At 42.6% G+C, this 22,806-nt stretch overlaps 1 protein-coding gene across 1 annotated transcript in view; it reads right to left on the bottom strand.

Moving 5' to 3' along the window:
• Positions 1-9,047: 9,047 nt before the first annotated feature.
• LOC118089647 (cytochrome P450 7B1) overlaps positions 9,048-22,806 on the bottom strand; it is a 97,593-nt gene continuing 83,834 nt past the window's right edge. Inside the window, exons 5-6 of the mRNA XM_035124415.2 lie at positions 16,352-16,530; positions 9,048-11,147 (exon numbers count right to left, since the gene is read on the bottom strand). Of these exons, the coding sequence (XP_034980306.2) occupies positions 10,860-11,147; positions 16,352-16,530 (467 nt within the window). The 3' untranslated portion in view covers positions 9,048-10,859. The remainder of the gene's footprint in view (positions 11,148-16,351; positions 16,531-22,806) is intronic.

Here is a 22,806-nt window from a genome sequence, read left to right as displayed (position 1 = left end):
CATCGCCAGGCTCCTTGGATGAGAGCACCGCGCAGGCTTTCCCCTTCGCACAAAAAGGGTGCCCTCCAAAGGAGCAGGCAGCCTTTTCCTTCCCTTCTTGCCAGGGACAGGAAGGAGGACAATATTAGGCAAAGGATGGGGGTTTGATAAACGTGCAACCTGATCAGGCAAAAATGACTCCGGGGTGTTTTAATTCAGCGGCGCGTAAATGTGTCCAGTGACGCTGCTTGACGCGCGGCTGGAGTCCTCATCAGCACACTTTCAAGAAAGTGAGTCCCACTTTGGGATTTGCTCCCAAAGAAAGTCGGATTAGGAGCGGGGTATATCTTATACCCCAAATAAGGAAGCAACCATCCCTATCCCATTTCCCCTGAATCCCATTACGAAGGGAATTTGGACAGCGTTAGATCACCAGCTTTTACTTCGAAGCCTGCAGCTAAGCGTTTACACTGCTTGGCACTGACTGCCTGAGTTGCTGCGCTTCTCGATTCAAACAAGGGAAGTGTAGCCCAACCAGTTCAGGACTTTGGGCTTCGACTTTCACGCGGTGCAGATCGCACCTGTGGCGGAAGCAGGATGGGCGAAATTCCCCCTGGCTTTGGCTTTTTCTAACAGCAGCTGGACAGCCAAAGTCTGAGATGTTGGTGGGAACAGTTCGGCGTGTTGCTTCTTGGAATAAACGATCGTTTCTTCCTTTCTTCGCTAAAAAAGTGCTCCAACCACTTGTTTGGCCTCCCCTTGGCGATGGTGGAGCCCTCTGGCTTTTGACATTTCGGCGACGGAGTTTGTCAGCTGAGATAAGGAAGAGCCCCCTCTCTGACAAATGTCACCGACCTTAAGTAACTCGGCTTAGGCGTCGCCGAATTCCAGTAAGTTTCGATGAAGAGTGGAATGGGCCGAGGAGAATTCCCCTTTCCGGTCGCACCTTTTGCTGCGCGTCAACTTTTAGCCCTTACTCCGGTTGATCTACCTAGAGAGCGAAAGTATTCTCTAGGATTCGGGTCTCTTCCCCAGGGCCAGCCAGGGTTGAAGACTCTCCCCACCCACAATAACCCTCGTGTAATTATTTGCGTTTTACTTCCCTTGTGTGCGAGAGAGACAGCGAGAGAAAGAGGAACCCGAGACTGTTGCAGAGACTCTGGTGCGTTTTAACACTTCGCTCCTATTACTTTGTATAATCAGCAGCGTCGCTGGGAATTGACAGGGAACCAAAGGCTCGTCGATGCACTCACTGAACCGGGAGCGAGCATTGAGAATTGCGTGGCGCATCTGATCTCTCTCCTCCCTCCCTCTCCACGCGTCTCTCTCTGCGTGTGGCTCCTGCTGCCCCCTCCCATTTCTTGCTTGATGGATCACTTAATCAGAAATGAATATTCCCCTCGAAGAGCTTTTGTTTCATTTCAAGCCACCCCTCCAAACCAGGACCGTTTAGTCCGTCCAAGCGTCGCCCCCGCTACTTCTTCTTCTTCTTCCTTTTTCACCTTGGTTGCCAAGGCAAGCTTCCCCTCCCTCCCTCCTTCTCTCCCCCTCCCTCCTTAGCCCCAGTTCTAATCCTGCGATTGTCCCAGCATGAGTGACATTGACTTTCCTAATGTAATGACTTATGAAAGATATAATCATGTGTTAAATTGAATCCTCCGTTTAACTGTTAATGGTGTGCTCTGGGCACATTTACGTATTAGATGCTATGGTAACTAATTACCACTAGAAAAAGGGATAATACACTTTGCAGACTTTGACAAATAATTATGAGTGTTCACATCCCTGCTAGCAGTCAGTTGCGGCGGATCTGCTGGAATGAGTAAGTGAATAAATGAACGGATGGGTAAGTGAACTAGTGCGCGTAGAAGGGATGAGATAATGAATAGCGGTCGAGCTTTCTTATTAAGAAATCCTTTAATGAAAATGTGATTTAGGATACGGGGAGGGGGGCCGTTTGGGAGAAGAGAACGAGACCCGCGGAATGCTGCCTCTAAACATAATTAAAAGTGCAATATAAGCAGCAGAACATAAATATAGATGCTTTAATTTAAAAAATAAAGAAAGCCAGCAAAAGGCAGTAAGGTGAATTATCCACGTGCCAGGCCACCTCGCAGCAATTAGCAGCAATCCTGTCCCTGCCCCCGGGAAAAGGAAGGAGAGTGAGGTGGATGGTTTCTGGGCATAATATGAGGGCGATCCGAATCCTCGTGCTTTTGCAAGGTTCGACTGCTATAGTAAATTTCGCCGATTTTGCACCTTTGGTCTTGAAAGGCCTTTTGGAACCAGGAAGCCTAGCAACGCCCAGACAAGAAGAAACTTTACAGACACCTTTCACTTTCTATTGATACCATCATTTTTTGACTTCTTATGGGCATCAGGAGGCTGTTAGGAGGTGGCGAAGCAGTTTTCATTAACTCCTCGGCTTCCGATCTCCTGCTTTCCATGGAGGCGTGTTAGGCACGGTCCGTGTGGATCCGCACCTGCAGAAGAAGCGCTGCGCCAGCGAGCGGAGCCCATTGCGGCTCCCCAGGAAGCGATTAGTGGCCGCTTCCTTCCCCGCTGGCGGCGCTGCTAATTGCCCTGGGATTCGGAGATTCCCCTCGGGCTCCTCCTCCTCCTCCAATGAGGGGCCGGAAAGCGCCTCCTTCCCGCCCCTTGGAACGCTCGCCGAGCCACCCTTTCGCTCCCGTCGCCTTGGCGCACGGCTCGTCCATTATTTCCCTCTTGGGCTGGATAGCTGAGGGGTGCGTTTTTCCTTTTCTTTCCAGCGCCGCCTACGAGACTTGCCAGCCTAGCAAAGGCCAGGCCAAAAGGGCAGCTCTCTTCGTTGCTGTAGATCTTCCTAACTTTCCCCCTCTAAGCTTCGCGTTCAGCTCACAGCTCCCACTTTGCAAAGCGCAGGGGATCTCACTTTCGTTCTTGCAACGATGAGTCTATTCTCCTCTCTCGGGCCCCGTCCTCTAATAAGTACAGTATAAGTAACCCCGCGCTAGCAGGCTTAACACGTGGGACACCGACTTACCCCCCGCGACGACCCCCCAAGTGCCTTGCACCGGACTAAGCACAGCTGATTCCAATGGAATTCATGCCTAAACCTAAAGGAAAGGAAACCCCAACACTGAAGGAGCCACATTGGCTTCCCAGTCCAGGCCAGCTACGCCCTCCTTTACTTCGGTGGGTTGGAAATGGTCACTGTATAGTTTACTTTACTTTCTTGTCCCCCACAGCCTTACTTCTTGCATTGTTTTGCAAACTCTATTGACGCTCGCTGCCAGAAGCCAAAGTATTAAAAACGTGACGTTACTGAAATCAGGAGGACTAGTAACCAGGTTCAGGGCAAGGACCGCAACTGAACTTGGTTAGGGTGGTAGTAAAGGAAGAGGTGGCGAAGTGTAAGCCAGAGATCAGCTCAATTGCAAAGTGCCATTAGGAGAAAGCGTCTCTTAATGGGCTTAGCTTTCCTGAGAAACGCCCTGCCTCGGAAGGAGTTAAATCCCCCCCCAATAGCCCTACGGTTGCCCTTGTCGGCTCAACACGATTCAGAGCTATGCAGTAAAATAGCAAGTAAATTTATGATGTGTTCCAAGCACTTTTATTGCTGCATTTTAAAATTCATACACACACACACACATAAGAACTAAGATGTGTGAATAATTTGAAATGGTAGGTGGCAGGGGGAAATAGTTTAGCTGAAAGGGAAGCATGTCTCATGTAATTGTTTAAAATGTTTAAAAACACATTTCGAAAAAGGTCACAAACATTAAGCAAGTTGGAGGCTGCAATTCTGTGCTCACTCGCTGGAGAGCCAGACACATTGAGCTCCATAGGATTTACTTTTGAGGAAAAGGACATAGAATTGGGCTGTAGATTTGCTAGTCATCTGCCAACCAAATATTAAGAAAGGATCAAGCACTTAAGAGCTATTTTGTTATTGGGGTTATGGCAATAGGGTCCTCTAGGTGGGGCAGGGGAAATATTTCCTACTATTGTCATTTTAACTCACCCACTTCTCATCCATGTCAGTTTTTAAAATTTAGGAATTCAGGGATAACATTCTGGAAGGTCAAGTCTGTTAAAATTATTCCATGCTACTAAATAAAAGTGGTATGTTTTGGAATGACTGACAATGTATCCTAATATTGCAGTATACAACAATACGCAAAGTATTGGAGAAAACATTGAGCTTGCATAACTGGAAAACATGCTATACCTTGAGATGCAAGTGCTGTTTTGCTACATAGCAATTTATAGGAGTAAATTATCATTTAACTATTAGTTCCTAGAACTGAGAGTAAATTTATCAGAATGTTGCATTGCAAGTTATGACATTTCCTCTGTAAAAAGGAGACAGGGAAGCGCTGCTGAAAATCTCATAAAGGTTATTAAGACACTTTCATGTTACATTTTAAACAAATCATACATGTCCGTTCCGTATATAATTCACTTTTAGAAATCAACTGGGGCCAAATTGATGGTGTTGAGTGGATATTAGGGTAGTTCATAAGGCAAGAAATAGCAAAAGTATTGACTTCCTGTCTACTTGAGATTAAAACAGCAATTATTTGGTGAAGTGATAAGAGCAAGTGCTGAAAATATATCACCCATAGCGGTGTGATATACTTACCAATCTGTATCTGACCTGTTCTCACTCCTGTTCCAGAAAGGAGGCCAAGCATCTACACCCATTTTAAAATAGATTGACATTCTAAATGAGAGCTGTGGTTTCAAAAGACATTTCTTTCATGTACTTGCACCACAAGTTAGAAATGAAGTTTGTTTTTTAGGTACTACAAAATATGCAGGCACAAACAGATCTGCTATCATAGAGACCAGATTAATGTTTGAACATGCAGAGACTTCACAGTGAGAGATGTGATCCATAGTAAAATATGGATAGAATTGTTTTAATATGATTGCCTAATTATGACCACATTGCCTTCTCCATATTTTTACCCAGTCATTCCTGGCATAGAATAAATGGTAAGCTAGAAATTATAAAGCCTTTAAAAAGTGAAAAATGATTTTTACCTGCTTATATGACACATTTGACGAATGCTTATGTAAAGCCATCATTTTGAGGGGAAATATCCTATAACTAGGAAACTTCCAACTCTTAAATATAAATGCACCCAGTGTAAATTTTTTATTCGTGGTATTGTAAGCTATTTAGACCTTTAGTTTCAGTGAATGAAAGTAAAGCTATCTTGCGCATAACATATACTTTACTACACTTTGTAAACATGATGTCAAGGCAAATATTAGCTATGAATATCATACAGGGAAATTACTATTATGTTTATTTCTGCCTTGGCTGTATGATTAGGATCTTGGCTGTATGATTAAGACCAAAATACATTGGCTATATGAATAGGACCAAAATATGCAGTTTGTTAAGAATTCACTAGCATTTCATGCTTTAGTATAAAGTTACAGTGGTAGCTTAATGACTTGCTTAGCATGAAATCATTTTCAAAATGTAAGTCCATCTATTAATTGTTGCAAAGTTATGCATGGTGTTTGGCAAACAAATAATTTTTCTATCAGCTCACCTGGCATACACAAATGGTATATTTTTAAATGGCTAAGTGATATCTAGTCCTGCGTGCCTTGATCAGTAAAGGCTATATTTTATTACGGAGGCCACAAGATTACAGGCATGGGAGAGATTATGGAATGGCTCATCAATAGCTGGATTCTCACCATTTATTGTATGAGGCTACCTGGATTTAAGTAATCAGTCTATTAAAGTCAATGGGATTAAGCAGGCTGGAGTCACAACTATTCCCAACTAAACTAGTTTGTGGATTGTACAGGTATATATGTATGCTTATGGTATAAGAACTGCAAGTAAATGTTATTTTTTATTTTACTGACTTATATGGCAGAATGTAACACATGTACCATCAACAGCAAAATGTCCACAGGTAAAGGATGCAGAAAGATAACCTTTATATTGAAGTGATCCCTGGAAGGCAGAAGCACATATATGCCCCCATTGAGATTTCTCTAAGTGGAAGATCGCTCAGCCAGCAGCCTTGGACCCTGCTCCTCCACCCAAATGGAGTACTTTTTTCCTCATCCAAGGGCATACCAGTTGTTTATTTTTCAAAGTATCTTTTAATCTCCTCCTTGCATCATATTCTCAGGGTAATTCACAAGTCTCCAGCCATTTTTGGACTACAACTCCCATCTTCCCTAGCTAGCAGGAACAATGGTCAGGGGTGATGGGAATTGTAGTCCAAATACAGCTGGAGCCCAAAGTTTGGGAAACTATGTGCTAGAGTATGATCACCATCACTACTACCTCCAGAAACTGGTTATATTTCATGCTATCTGCCTATATATTGCTGCATATAAATATTATATTGACACATTAATAGTGGTATGGAGGAATTGGTCAGTCGGCTGGCATTTTAAAATAGATAATTAGCATCTCAGATGTGTATGTCAGTTTCAGCCTAGTTTGTCAGAAATGTTCAAGTATACCTTTTTGTCATGATACCAATGAAAAGTAAAATCAAATGGCATTGTTTAGAAATGCCGGTTTGTGATGGGGTCTACTAATGGCAGAACAGTTAATAATAATGAGGCAAACTTTTTATGAGGTCAGAGATACTTTATTAGTAGAAAAAACAGTAAGCCATTGATTGATTTAGCTTTAAAGATTTGATACAACTTATGTCAGTTTGTAAGAACATTCTGCTAGAGATGTGGCGAACATAAACACATAAAACTCTAGAGGAAGATGCAGTCAAAGGAAGGCACTATTGAGTCCAATGAAAACTAAGCCAAAGCATATATTTGCTACATTCTCCTACTGAAATAAATGACTTAATACGTACTCCGCATTTTGTGCCTTTCATTTTCATAAGACTAAGCAAATATCCCAAAATAAGTTTGGGCTGTAATCCTATGCTCGCATATCTGGGAGTAAGTCCTGATAAACACAGTGGGTCTCCAGAGTAGATGTGCTTAGAGTTACACTGCCTATGAAAAGTTTTAGGACAACTGTTTTGCTAGCATCTGTACATTCTTACTGTTTCAAAAAGTTTTACTTTCCCTTACACTGGACTTCTTGATTTTTGTGAATGCTCAAGGGAATGTTAATAATAATAAATTTCTGTCATTTAGCTTCATTGCTCTGCGAGGCTGGCAGATGCTCACCTGGAATGTGTTCCTGTATCCTTAAGAGGACACACATGCCAGGGAATAGGAAAGACCCTCCCAAAAAATTCCTCTCGTGAAACTCCTCTCCCTTACCACCCCTTCATTCTGTCAAAGGACAGGCTCTTGCCATAAACTGGCTGCCATGGAAAACAACAACAACAGAAGACCAGTCCTGGAATTTAAGTTACAGAGCATGGGCGTAGGCAGGGGGGGCAGGAGGGGGCAATTGCCCCCCCTAGAAGCAAAGGCTGAGGGGCGCAGTGTAGCAGCCCCAGGCTCCTGCTCCTGGCGCGAAGCTCCAGAGTCGCGCAGGGAACGCGAGCCTGTGGCTGCCTCCTCCGCGCCTCCCAGGTCTTCGGAGGAGGCGGCCCCAGGCTACCGCTCCCGACGCGAAGCTCCAGAGTCACGCAGGGAATGCGAGCCTGGGGCCGCATCCTCCAAAGACCTGGGAGGCACGGAGGAGGCAGCCACAGGCTCGCGTTCCCTGCGCGACTCTGGAGCTTTGCGCCGGGAGCGGGAGCCTGGGGCTGCCTCCTCTGAAGACCTGGGAGGCGCAGGGCACGTGGCCCCGCCCACATTTCCGCTGTGGCCCCTCCCCTCCCGCCCCTTGCCCCCGCCCCTTGCCCCCTCTAATTTTGATCCTGGCTACGCCCCTGTTACAGAGAAAGGTTGTTGAAAGAATTTCCACAAACTTAGTAATTCATGAGCTGGCAAACTGGTAGCAGTTATAAAAATACAAGACTCAGCCATAAGCACTTCAGCAAAATCTATTTTGAGATCTGATGAGTCTATTCTGTAGGGTTGGGGCTCTGTCTAGCACTTCCCAGTATGTTTCTATGTGCAGAGAGGGTTTGAATGGCAGCTGGGCACCTAGCAGCCAATTGTGCTTTCAGAGATCTCTTCTCTAGTTTTCATTTGCACATTTACAAATGCTCTACTATTGGTTCCCACAGAGGCACTTCAGATTCAGAGCAGTGATTAATCTGATGTATGCTTTGCCTTTGACAAAGTGCCATAACATCCTATCATATTATATTATATTAAAATTCAAAATCCTAAAAGCACAGCATGAATCAAAATACAGGTTGTGCTGAAAACAAATACCTGCTTTCATTTTTCACAGTTGCTAACAAAAAGGATGCCAAAGAAGGATTGATCATAACTCTAGTAAGAGACATCTTAGAGCCCACACTGACACAACAGTGTCTGTGCTCAACATAATAGGGTGTAACAGATGTGAGCTATTATTGGATATGTAGTGGTAGAACTTATTTGTCCATAGACTTACAACACCATCAGTGTCTAATATGATCATGAAAGTTATATGAAAAAAGCAAAGCCTATTTCATAGTGCAAGTGTCTCAAAAGCCACAGATAGATTTTCCATCAATTCAGAAGTTCCCCAATCTTGTGTTGACGATTGCTTTTTAGACAACAAAAGTTTCTAATGTTACTCCCCACAAGGAAGAGCCATTGGAGATGGTTCCAAGTTAAAACTTAGCTCCTCCTGCAAGCTGATGTAACTGCATTGAATGGGCAGGTTAAAGGGGGAAGAGAAGGCCTGCTTAGTAATATGCACAACTGTGTGTGATCTGCACCAAATGTCTGTGAAGGCACTATGATGAATCAGTTCTGAGTTTAAATTTAGTGGATATACACTTAGTATAGTTTTGTTTCCATAAGGGCTGGTTATCACAATAGTTTTTTTTAGATCCACACAATCAATATTTAATCTTCTGGTTATACATTTACAAGGAGAAATGTTAGGAATGGGTTGGACAATCATATATATATATATATATATATATATATATATATATATATATATATATATATATATATTACATATACATATAGATATATATATATGTCAATCACTGCCCCCAAATATTTATTTATTTTTTTTTTTTCAATTTAAAAAGTAAACTTTATTGAATCATTTTTAAAAGCATGTACAATAAAATTATATGTTCACAAAATCCAAACAACAAATATGAAAATAAAACCACTTCCCAACTCTTAACGTGTCGCTTATTTCTCCTATTCACTATATTCTTGCGTTGTCATTTCTCCATTTATATCATATTAATATAAATCCCTTTCCTTTTCACTTGATTCTTTTAACAAAAAACCCCTATTCTCTTCTAACCTAAACAGACCCTTAACTCCGTTTGGATATTCTTCTTCCTAAAATATTCTTCCACATATTCCCACTTTTTAATCAATTTCTGTTTCGATACATTTCTAATTACGGCAGTCATTTTGTCAAGATTCATAAATTCAACTAGCTTTATCTGCCAATCTGCTACCCCTGGTGCCTCTTCCTTTTTCCAATTCTGACCTATCAATAATCGTGCTGCTGCACATCCATAAAGAAAAATGTCTCTTCTATCCTTAGGGAGGTTATCTGGAAGCAAACTTAATAAAAAATATTCCGGTTTTCTTTTAAAAGTGACTTTCACTATTTTTTTTAATTCCTCATAGACCTCCCCCCAAAATTTTTTAATTTTTATGCAACCCCACCAGCAATGCATATAATCCCCTATCCTGTTACTGCACTTCCAACAATTTTTATCGGTATTTTTATATATTTTGGCAATCTTATCCGGAGCGAGGTGCCAACGATAAAGCATTTTCAGCATATTTTCTTTGATTCCTTCGCAGGCCGTGAATTTCATTGTTCTCTTAAACAAATTTTCCCATTGTACTTTATAGATTGGTTTGCCCAGATCCTGTGCCCATTTAATCATAACACAAATATTTAAAGGTAAAGGTAAAGGGGCCCCTGACCATCAGGTCCAGTCGTGTCCGACTCTGGGGTTGCGGCGCTCATCTCGCTCTATAGGCCGAGGGAGCCGGCGTTTGTCCGCAGACAGCTTCCGGGTCATGTGGCCAGCATGACAAAGCTGCTTCTGGCGAACCAGAGCAGCGCACGGAAACGCCGTTTACCTTCCTGCCGGAGCGGTACCTATTTATCTACTTGCACTTTGATGTGCTTTCGAACTGCTAGGTGGGCAGGAGCTGGGACCGAGCAACAGGAGCTCACCCCGTTGCAGGGATTCGAACCGCCGACCTTCTGATCAGCAAGCCCTAGACTCTGTGATTTAACCCACAGCGCCACCTGGGTCCCTTAATCAATCACTGCCCCCAAATTTTTAGGGTAAAGCAAAACAAAACCCCCAGTCCCTCCACTATATTAATTTCCAACTAGAAAAGTGCTCAAAATCCCAAATGAGATTCTATGTGAATTTGATTCTTTGATGAATTTGTGTAAAAGGACTGAATGGGCATTAGAAACAAGTTTTGTTGATGTCGAGTAGTGTTCTTATGGATAATAGCAAGTGCCAAAATAAGAGAGGCTGTTTGAGGAAGAGGCAGACAACGGTACTTTGCCAGCCCAAGCAGCTATGCCACACAATCCAATAGGTGCACCTTCTGATCTCCTGCACTGCCATACAGCATTGTGCTACAAAAAAGTAGCCACACTGAGGGCACTGATGTAGATAGAAAACTTGTAGAAATAGAATATTTCACCCATCCCATCAAAAGTTTAACTTAAAATGGCAGCAATATGAAAAGAATATTCATCAAAATGTGGCAGGCCTCATCCACAATTGTAAGGACACCAGAAAGATATGGCAACCGTAGTGCAAAAAGACAGAACAAAACCTGAGCAAGTTATTTGTAATGTTGGAAACTGTATTAGAGTATTAATTTCTTAGTTTGTAACGAAAGGCAATGTCAGTGTCTGGCAAAAGTATACCAAGACCTATTCTACTCTTGTCTTGTCCAACTTGCTTATCTTCTGTTATTTCCACATCAAAATATGTTAACAATAAAACCAAGAACACCTTAATTTCATTCATTGCAAAGAACCTGCCAGGACACATGCTGACTCCAGAGCCAAAAGGCATCAGAAAGTATTTCAACTTCCTTCCCTGTTTGTAGAAGGTGGTTTTCTTCTTGCCATCCTCTATGTAACGATCAAATTTATACTTCTGAAAAGTAGAGAATGTGAACATTAATACAGTTGTATAACTACAGTATAGTGATTACAACGATGCCAAGATTGATCTGAAAAGCAAAAAAGAATAAGCTGTGGGTTTCTTTTTTACTCATCCTGCTTTTAGAAGGCAAGGTTGTACCTCTGTCTTAAGCACTGTGAAAATGCTCTGGGGAGACAGCTATGAGTCCAACTCTGGAATCACATCCAGAGGCTGCACATTTTGCCATATTACTTTCCCCACATATCTTAGACTCAACTCATGCACTTTTGTTTCCCAGAATGTGGTCAACACAAGTTGACTCTTACTGACTTTGTTCCTTCTGATCCTGAGTTGAGGGCACACATACAGTTGATGACAAGATACATCCAGCGGCATAACTAGCCACTCGGGTGCCCAGTGCGGCACGCACGTTCTGCAGTCGGGGACGGGGTGAGCTGCCTGTGGGGGTGGGGCCTGCTGCATGGAGCCTCTCCGCCTCCTCCCCCTCAGCTGTAGGGTGGCTTAGGGAGAGGCAGTGGGCAGATGCAAGCCCCACACTGCTGTTTCAGACACCGTGGAGCCTGTAGGCACCCAAGCCACCACGTCACTCCCAGGAGAGAGGCATGGCTTGGGCAAGTTGCAGGCCCCACGGTAAGTGTAGGCCCCTGCGGTGTGGTGCCCAGTGCCAGCCGTGATTCGTTACGTTTGTTGACTGAACTAAAAAGATTAGTGAGCACATTTTTTTTAAAAAAAATAACCCTCATATTTTTGTCATTTTGTCACCCCCCTCAGTGATGACACCTGAGGCGGCCCACACACACCGCACCCCCTTCCTCTGCCACTGGCTACATCCTTTCATTTTCCCAACACAACCAGATGCATATCATTCCACAATTAAGCTGAATAGCACTTTCAGGGATGTGTGCATAGGACTGCAGCCCTAGTACACTATTTATAGGCTGCATTAGTCCATTCATGACAAATGATGTTGGGCAGAAAGGCTATTGAGCTGTGATGATCCTGGTTTTATCAGATCCTTTCCAGAACTAAAAACTATGATTTGCTAGATTAGTATTCCAAAAATTATAATACATCCTTGTAATAAAAAAGGAGAATTGACTCTACTTAATGTCACTTATTAAGGGACCCAGGTGGCGCTGTGGGTTAAACCACTGAGCCTAGGGCTTGCTGATCAGAAGGTCAGCGGTTCAAATCCCTGTGATGGGGTGAGCTGCCGTTGCTTGGTCCCAGCTCCTGCGAACCTAGCAGTTCGAAAGCATGTCAAAATGCAAGTAGATAAATAGGAACCGCTACAGCGGGAAGGTAAACGGCGTTTCCATGTGCTGCTCTGGTTTTCCAGAAGTGGCTTTGTCATGCTGGCCACATGACCTGGAAGCTATACGCCGGCTCCCTCGGCCAATAATGCAAGATGAGCGCGCAACCTCAGAGTCGGTCACGACTGGACCTAATGGTCAGGGGCCCTTTACCTTTACCTAATGTCACTTACCCTGTTTCTCATATTTTAAGACATACCCATAAAATAAGCCATAGCAGGATTTTTAAGCATTCAAGGAATATAAGCCATACCCCGAAAATAAGACATAGTGATAGGCGCAGCAGCAATGCCGGCTGCGGCAGGAGGAGGAGGAAAAAAATAAGACATCCCTTGAAAATAAGCCATAGTGTGTTTTTTTGAGGAAAAAATAAATATAAGACATGTCTTATAATATGAGAAACACGGTATTAGAATTCATTTTACATGAAAAGATGGAACACAACACCCAAAGAAGTAATGGAAAACAGTTACAATAGTTGTACAACCCTGTAAACACACATGTGTCCACAGACAAGAATTTTTATGTGAAAAGGGTGTATTGAAGTGACTCTCTGTGAAGTAGCTAGGAAAATCCAAAGTGGGGGCTAATTTCCCCTCAACAATCCAAGTTAGTTAATTTTAAATTAGAAAAGTAGTTACTGCAAAATTAGAAAACTTAAGGATTCGGGGTGGAATAACATTGAGCATAAGGAACTCTGAGACTTTTGCCCAAATTAAGTAAGGGCTAGTACCTCTTTATTGGAGAACTTTCATGTTAAATAATCAGGAAGCAAAGTGATAATCACAAATTATCAGAGACAGGACACAGAAGGAAGTTGACTTCTCTAGTTCCTTATGTCAGCGCCAGTTTGTGTGAAAAATGAGCTACTGTAAATATATATAAAAGTAATAGCCCAGATTGAAGCACCATATTTCCCTCTATTGGAGCCTAAAGCCTACAAATACTAAATGGCTCTAGTCTGATCTCCATTTGTCCTGTTTTCAGGAACCTAATTTAAAGCAATTAAAGAATTAAAGAATAATTCAAATTTGATCGATTATACACAAATTCAACTTAAGCAGAAGTGGCAATGGTGTACCGCCCATAGTGGCTCTTACAGTAGGAACTTTGAGAGATTTTTTTAAAAATGTAAACAATGTGTATCCTTCAAGATGTTCTGAAAGATGCAGACTTCCTCTGTCCAGGAAGTGCTTCGTTAGTGAGGAAAGTCGAATTCCCATTGCAATAACCACAATATGTGTTTATTTATTATCAATTTTCAATTGTACTCACAGCTAGCTTTTGTGGGTTTATCCAGAAGTTGACTCTTGAAAGGGAGAATTGCATTTAAATCAAGTTTACCTATGTATGTGACATTTTGCTGTTTTTGTGTGTTGAATATATGCTATATGGTAATTTATGGACCTAATAGGTATCTAAAGCCATTTGCACATACCAAAAAAGTATTTTATCAAAGCAGGCGGGGCCCATTACTTACATCGTAGGAGCCTACACAACAAAAAACACTTGCTGTATGTAGGTTTTATTTTATTTGGTTTTTTGTCTTATATTTTGGAAAAGTACATCCAGTTTTTTCCCTTTAATTTTTTGGGGTGCCCCCAAGAGAGTGGGGCCCAAAGCTATAGCTTGTTTAGCTTATACGTAAATCCGACACTGTTGCTGTGTGAATAAACCTAACTGTTTTGTTATAAGGTCTGTTGCTTGGACCAAAATGAATCATTTAGCGTGGCAGAACGTACTCTGAAACTCTGCCTATTGACACCAAGCAGGAACCTTCACTGTACAGTCATACCTTGGTTTTTGAAACAGCTTAGTTCTCGAATGTTTTGGCTCCTGAACGGCGCAAACCCGAAGTGAGTGTTCTGGTTTGCAAACTATTTTTGGAAGCCGAACATCCGATGGGGCTTCCACGCTTTGGTTTTTGAATGTTGTGGAAGTCGAACGGACCTAAGGAACGGATTGTGTTCAACTTCCAAGGTACAGCTGTACTCTTTTTGGCATCTGCTGGAAACATTTTTGTTTAGACAAGCCTCCCCAGACATGTAGAAGATGGATGCATGTGAATATATCTGTTTTTAGTTTATTGCTGATTTTAGCATTTGAATGTCTCAAAGTTGTTGGGGTTTTTTTTTTTTACTGATAATTTTATTGTTTTATTTTCTTTGTATACCAGGTCAAGGTGGTTTTTGTTTTTACAATTAAGCAGTGTCTTAATTTTATGAAATAAATAAATAAATAAATAAATAAATAAAAGTGTTAAGTAATGCTACTGGTATGTTCATATGCCATAACTAGTGTGATTGCAGACTCAGCCAAAAAGCCACACAGAGGCAGTAGTAAGAATGTAAGAAGAGCTTTTTCTGCCTTCTGAGTTTAAGCAAGAACAATGGTGGAAAATAATAATAATTTAATTTATCACTTGCCTTTCACCCGGGGCTCAGGGCACGTTACCATCTTAAAACACAACATTAAAAACCTTTTGAAACAACTTATAATGCCTATTTTCAGATCAAAGCCCTGTGATGCCACAAGTAAAATTTCCCCAGATAATCCAAGTGATTTTACAAGTCTATACAGTGGCAGGCAGTCTTTCAAGTAACCTGGTGCCAAGTTGTTTAGGGTTTTACATGTCAGTATATTGTATATTGTATAAGGGACCCAGGTGGCGCTGTGGGTTAAACCACAGAGCCTTGGGCTTGCTGATCAGAAGGTTGGCGGTTTGAATCCCTGCAACGGGGTGAGCTCCCGTTGCTCGGTCCTGCCCACCTAGCAGTTCGAAAGCACATCAAAGTGCAAGTAGATAAATAGGGACCGCTCCGGAGGGAAGGTAAACGGCGTTTCCGTGTGCTGCTCTGGTTCGCCAGAAGCAGCTTTGTCATGCTGGCCACATGACCCAGAAGCTGTCTGCGGACAAGCGCCGGCTCCCTCGGCCTATAGAGCGAGATGAGCGCCGCAACCCCAGAGTCGGACACGACTGGACCTGATGGCCAGGGGCCCCTTTACCTTCATATTGTATATAATCAGTTATTTTATGTATCATAAAAGGGAAAAAAACTCTTCAGAGTCATACATGACATATGTAAATCCACAATAGTCATTTCATGGCTCTGTTTGTTTCATAAATACATAAATCTTTGTCTGCCTGTGGTCATCTTCCTCCAACTAGCAAGAATTTCTCAGTCAAAATCTAGGGAACATGACTATGCAATTTGCATGCAGGTGATGAACTTCTGGAGCTGTATTAAGGCTGAGCCAGGGTGGATTAATTTCCAGCCTTTGATATTCATTAACTTTAGCTTCAGATGGGGGAAAAAAGACAAGGAGATGACACAATTACCCTCAAAGCTTCACTGCAGAGCAACAGCTTTACAATCTTGAGTTCACAACTCCATACTAATTGACCACTAAAGGGCCAATCCCTATAAAGAGAGGTGAAAAAGCATAAGGCTCAAGAAGACACCGCTATTACAGGGGCTTTAGAGAGTCAATGATGCTTTGGGGGCACTTAGCTAAATGGCCGACATTATTTGCTCTTTAAGCCACCTTCTATTATCCAGCCTTCTTTGGGCATCCAATGATCCACTTCCAAACAAAGCCTACATTTAGCCTGAAGTTTATGGTAGTCAAGGCACAATTGTCAGTTTCTCTCAAAGGGGTAGCAGTCAGCCTCATCACCATATTTCTCTCTTTGGGCCACAAATCCTTTGACCTGAAGGCACCTTGAAAAGATCTGAAAGTAGGAAGATTTGTTCCACAAGAAGGAACAGCACTCTCCCCCCCCCCACTTTCTTCTTTTTATTTAAAGCTCTCTATATTACAAAATGCCTGGCTGCTGAAATGTGCCTGAAGTGGTATGTCTAATAGCAGCTGAATGTTTACCTTGGGATCTTCGTAGACCTCGGGGTCCATGTGCAGAGTTGGAGGATAAATTGCTACCCAATCTCCTTTTCTCAAGCTGACTTCCTGGTTCCCTTCAAGCTTGAGAATAAAATCTTCGCTGGCAATGCGGATGTTTGTGGAAGATGAGCAAAATCGGAAACTCTCGTTGATAGCACTTTCTGAATATAAATAAAGAGGAATTGGGGGGGGGGGGTGGAGAGAGAAAGAACCCCAAAGCATTAAAGATATAGAAGGAGATTGGAAGTTATAAGCAGCTACAGCTGCCAAAAATTGACAGGTCTACTAAAGCAGGCTAGCAATGAAAGCAGTCTCTCTCTCTCTCTCTCTCTCTCTCTCTCTCTCTCTCTCTCTCTCTCTCTCTCTCTCTCTCTCTCTCTCTCTCTCTCTCTCTCTCTCTCTCTCTCTCTCTCTCTCTCTCTCTCTCTCTCCTCTCTCTCTCTCTCTCTCTCTCTCTCTCTCTCTCTCTGTGTGTGTGTGTGTGTGTGTTAAAAAGAGGTAATAAACTTTCCCAGAGGGCTAGAGAAGAAGCTAAGCACTTTTGAACTTTTAAATATAATCTTTCCCGATAGAGCCAATGAATTTAGTTAGGCTCTAGGCAGTGTGGTGGGTTTTGGGTGGAAAAACCATTATTTGGGCATCATGTTGAAAACGCCACAATCAAAAGAGATGAATGCTTTTATGCATTTCCATACATTTCAGGGACTGGGAGAAAATACCAGGCATAGCTTCAATGGCTCTGTTCTGCCTGCTTTTCAAAAACAAAAACAACCACGCAAGACTGCAGCCATGCATTACAAAACCATCTACTCTACTTGAATACGGTGTACAGTCATATGCGAGGCAAGAATATTGGGAATTAAGGAACCCTTCGTAATATCTACTGCCGGCTGAGCAAATTCAAATTAGGTGTGGAGCTTTGACAAGTTAATGGGGGGAAGCCCATATACAGCACAACGTTTTGACACAAATCCCAAACCTTTTTCCAGAAGCCCACCTTAACTTGGAAGGCTCTAGAAGGCAAATGTCCTTGCTTTCCCAGTGGCCTTCACCTCTTGCTCCTAGCACGACAGATTTTATGGCTAATTTCCGGCAATTTATCCTGGCAGTTTGAGGAGGAATTCCTTTGGGAATAATATGCATAATTTGCATAAATCATTCTGATAGCATGCATGCCAGCATGTAGCTGCTGTCTGGGCCTGCATCTCTGACTTTATAATCAAAACTGACTATCTTTCCACCAGCGAGGCTGGGCGCCGTAATAGGCGGCATGACTCCTTCAAGCCATCAGTGTGAAAATTAGTATTTACAAAAAAAAAAAAAAAACCCTATGAAAAGCCCGAAAGCAGAGCTTCCTTCTCACCAAAGATTCAATAGATGGTTGCTTTCATTTTTTAATTTGGAATATATGAGAAACCTAAGTGGTATGTGAAGCCCTGCGACCTACCCACTCAGTTAGCTTACTAGAGATGGTAGACCCCAACAGCTAGTTTACTAGAGATAGTAGCATCCCCAGCATGGAAACATCTGAAAAAGATAATAACAAACGTTCTTTCACTAAAAATTAAATCTGTTGCAGGGCGCATAGCAAATAAAGTGGCCTTGGATGCTTTCTCGCAGGAGTTTTTTCCTTAAGCGTGCATTTGTCTAAAGAAATGAGGCTGCGGTCAGCTCTGTGTGGCCAGCGCCGTGATTCAATGTGACGTACAGTGAGGCTGTGCATATTCTTTTGGACTGCCTTCGTTACTATAATCAGGGAGAGTCAAATCGGCTTGTTGGTGACGAAGCCAGAAAAGAACTCTGGTTCCAGAACACGGCCTCCACTGCAGATAGCCACAAGGCACCTGACACGATAGATTTCAACTGGCAGCACTCTGGCAACAAAAAACTTTACGCAGTACAAAGGAAAAAGGTCCAGACTCCACTCCTCGGCTGTCTCCCGCCGAGGAAATGCGAAGCCAATAACACCCTTTTAAGTCGGCAGTGTGGAAATGGTAGCTGACATACGTAACACCATTGTGCGCTGATGGGTCCAAACCGGTGGGAGGGGAATGAAGAAAGAGGACAACAACAGCCGTAGCAGCAGCGAACAAGCAAAACACAGCAAAAGTGCCACCGCTAAAATAGGTTTTATGCTGAGTAGCACGAGCAACGCAGCCATGTCAGATTGGCCGACAGCCTCTCAGGAAGCATGGCAAGTCGCGTTGCCCATTGCGGTATCGCAAATGACAATGGGGCAAGCACATCCGATGCGGGAGCTAATCACAATAATGGAGCTCAGAGTGTGGCTTAGTGGTCAGATCATAAATGACAAATCTGTTTTACCTTCCAGGACCAGCTATGTGGGGGGAGGCGAGCTTGGCTCTAGCTCTGAGCGATCATGCCGATAATCCTTAGATGACAAAAGTAATGAGTCACATTATGATCAACAAAGGAGGATGGAGCTTGTGTGGCTCTGCGGCAGCCCACCATTAAAATAAACAAACAAAAAGGATGTTTGTTTCGATGTTTCCCCCCCCAAACCCCCCTTCCCCGACAGCCTCTGTACGGATGCCCAAAATCCACGTCGAGAAGAATGACAACTGGATGATAAAACTGCAGCCTGTACTTGCTGTTGTCATACTTCAGTAGCCATAAGCCAGTGCTCCTGTCAGACCAGCTGGGTAGCTGGGGAGGCCTTCCATTCTGCACCATGAGGTACAGTAAATTATCCAGCACGGTAGAGCAACATCTGTTTCTGTGCTAGTGCCGAACAAACAAGGCAATTTAAAGCATACCAAGGGATAACCAAGCAGCAAATGAACATGACCCTCATCTTCCCCCCTTCCTACACACACAGACACACAAGATGCCGAAACTTTCGATGCACACAAAAAGGGGTTTTCAGGAAAGTCGGCATTTTCTATGCATCGAGAGACCACCGGCACCTCACAGTGTTTTTGGAATTTTCCCACTTGTCTCTCCCCCCCAAACTCCCCTCACTCTTATATACTCTTTCAGTTTCACCCTGGATCTTTTTTTAAAAGTTGAAGCCGTTTCAATATACTTATAAATATTCAGTCTTTAAACCTAATTTGCTATACTTAGTTCACATGCCTTCAAGCATTTGTCTTCCAATTTCCACTGAATAAATGCGTACTAATGAGAAATAGAGCAAGCTGCTGAGGCAAAGCTGGGCGACTTGCGCCTGGCCTGCCACCAGCTTGTGATAGGCAGGCAAATTGAGTTAAAATGAAAAGTCTTGTCAGCTGAAATACAACACGGTAGCCAAACAGCAAGCTGTCAATCATCCAGCCAAAACAAGGGACTGCAGGTAATAAAAGGTCATTGCGAATCATTAGTGCATTTGGCTTTTGCAAGCAAGTTAATTTTAATTAAACATGATCTAGATCTGTAACTGTTTAATAATAACAATAATAAACCTTACAGCAGATAATGGAGAGTTAATTTTATACTAAGCATTCAGCAGGTAAATAGGAGGACCCTGTGGAAGAAAAAAAGTTGTTTGGGCATGCATACCGTATATTCCGGCATATAAGACGACTGGGCATATAAGACGACCCCCAACTTTTCCAGTTAAAATATAGAGTTTGGGATATACTCGCCGTATAAGAAATACGACCCGGCGTATAAGACGACCCCCGACTTTTGAGAAGATTTTCCTGGGTTAAAAGTAGTCTTATACGCAGGAATATACAGTATATTCTAGATATGTATTTTGTTCATCCAGGATGATGTGACTCCATAATGTTGAGAGAGAGAAGTGATTCTGTAGCTGAGAACTGGAAAAACCTAAGTACATTACAGCATACAGATGTATCCCCATAACATGTCCGTTCAGTCTTTCGGAAGTGTTTGCACCCTGACATACCGGCTGGTTTTTGTTCTTCTACATCTTGCTGAAAATAAAGTCATTATTGAAGTAGCACTCTCTTTTTTTTGATGGAAATGCCTGGAATGCAATAATGCTCCAGGGAAAGAATAATTCACAATAGGAATGTATGCAGCAATTAAAATTTATGCAAATAAAACATGACCCAAGCTAAATGCGCAGTGACAAGGCATAACTGTTTAGTCTGTTTTGCTTCCTTAAATCTTGGTGGTAGTTGTAAAAAAAAAAAAGACCATTTCTGTGTATCAGTTTCTAAATTAAAGCTCTGCAGCCAGTCATAGTGGCCAGTAATACATGTCACTGGGAATGCAAAAGTCATTTTCTGATTTCTTTGCAAAAGAACATGTAGCACCAAAAAAGTTGACTGGAGAGTTATGGAGATCCCTGAAAGGGGGGGGGGAATGTAAGCTAGCAAATGGGATCTGGTGAAGTAATATTTTCCTGACACTTTTAATTCTGTGATAAAGCTGGCTACAGCGATTCCTAAAAAACAATGTGCTTGCACCTGGAAGATTGCTCCTGATCTGCTTCAAGAATATATATTATTTGTACCAAGAAGTAATTCTGTAGTGGCTCTCAAGCAATTTAGAAACACTTGGGAGTAAATAATCAACAGAAGACTGCTTTTTTTCTTTTCTTTTCTTTTCACTAGCTTTCAGCATCACCCATGTGGTGATTTGATAGTTGACGCACAGTGCTCCCCACAGCTCAGTGGTGAGCATGGATTCACCATCTTTTTAGTCATAGACTGTTATGTCTAGAGGGGTGGAATGGAGATGAAGGAATCACAGCGTGGAAAACTAAAAACAAAGGGCAAAAATGCTGTTTGAATTCTTTATATATACAAACAAGAACATGTACGTAAGGAGGATTATTTTGATAGAAGAAAAGCTTTGACTGAAGAGTTGCACAGTGTTTCTAACTGTTTTTATATATGGTTACTTGTACACCACTTAAAAGATTATCGTAGTTAAGTGGTATATAAATTGTGAAAAACAATGACAAATGATCATCTGTACTGTTTTATTGTTTATTTATAAAAAATATTTGGATACCGCTGTGTCTTTTTAAAAGATCAAATAAAACTATAAAATCTAAACCATAAAAAAGTTTGAAACAGACATGTTTTATATGGGATTCTATATGGAATTGCTTTAAACTGCTTTCAATGATTTTTACACTTTTCTTGTTTTATGGTTGTAACTGTTTGATAATTGTATATATTGTTGTGATGTGCCCTGGGAACATATGGTAAAGGGGAATGTGTGCATTCAGGGTCTTGCAAAATGGAAACACTGATTTAGGCAGCAATACATGAGGTCTCTCAGTGGGTGGCGCTTTGGGTTAAACCACAGAGCCTAGGGCTTGCCGATCGGAAGGTCGGTGGTTCAAATCCCCGTGACGGGGTGAGCTCCCGTTGCTCGGTCCCAGCTCCTGCCAACCTAGCAGTTCGAAAGCACATCAAAATGCAAGTAGATAAATAGGTACCGCTCCGGTGGGAAGGTAAACGGCGTTTCTGTGTGCTGCTCTGGTTCGCCAGAAGTGGCTTTGTCATGCTGGCCACATGACCTGGAAGCTGTACGTCGGCTCCCTCGGCCAATAATGCGAGATGAGCGCACAACCCCAGAGTCGGTCACGACTGGACCTCATGGTCAGGGGTCCCTTTACCTTTACATGAGGTCTCTATGGGACGCGGGTGGTGCTGTGGGTTAAACCACAGAGTCGAGGGCTTGCCAATCAGAAGGTCTGTGGTTCGAATCCCCACGATGGGGTGAGTTCCCGTTGCTCGGTCCCTGCTCCTGCCAACCTAGCAGTTTGAAAGCACATCAAAGTGCTAGTAGGTAAATAGGTACTGCTCTGGTGGGAAGGTAAACGGCGTTTCCATGCGCTGCTCTGGTTCGCCAGAAGCGGCTTAGTCATGCTGGCCACATGACCCGGAAGCTGTACGCCAGTTCCCTCGGCCAGTAAAGCGAGATGAGCGCTACAACCCCAGAGTCATCTGCGACTGGACCTAACGGTCAGGGGTCCCTTTACCTTTATCTTACATGAGGTCTCTACAAGTTCTTCTGCAAACAAAACAAATCTGACTCTATTTGTATGGTCAGGAACCTTGCTCCTGATTGTAGCTATACTGTGGACCGCAGAGTACTATCACTCATTAAGCCAGAGAAGCAAGACTGGTGTTATACAATTGTACACATCTTAAGACACATACCCTTACACAGATATTTGCATGTCCCAACAGTTATGCTTTATTTGATGCCAAAGGTCTTTATATAGAGAGGGTATATTACAAGTCCTGATGAGTATTAGATCACTTGCCCCATGAAGAATGTATCACAGTCCAGTCTCATTGCTCCCTCTCACATTTTTCACTTGTCTTCTCTTACAATACAGGCTAATTACACTCTGGCGTTAGCCTTCATTGGCAGATTTCTTATAATCCTATGAACTTGCTCGAAATAGTTTTATGTAAGCCCCCATATAAAGTATATTTTATCTTTAGCTAGTCAAATACTTAAGTAATAGCTGGGATAGCATTCCC

This window comes from Zootoca vivipara, chromosome 8, assembly GCF_963506605.1.
Source record: "Zootoca vivipara chromosome 8, rZooViv1.1, whole genome shotgun sequence".
NCBI classification, from domain to species: Eukaryota; Metazoa; Chordata; class Lepidosauria; order Squamata; family Lacertidae; genus Zootoca; species Zootoca vivipara.
The sequence above is the reverse complement of the archived record's forward strand: the minus strand, read 5'-3'. Positions and strand labels throughout refer to the sequence as shown.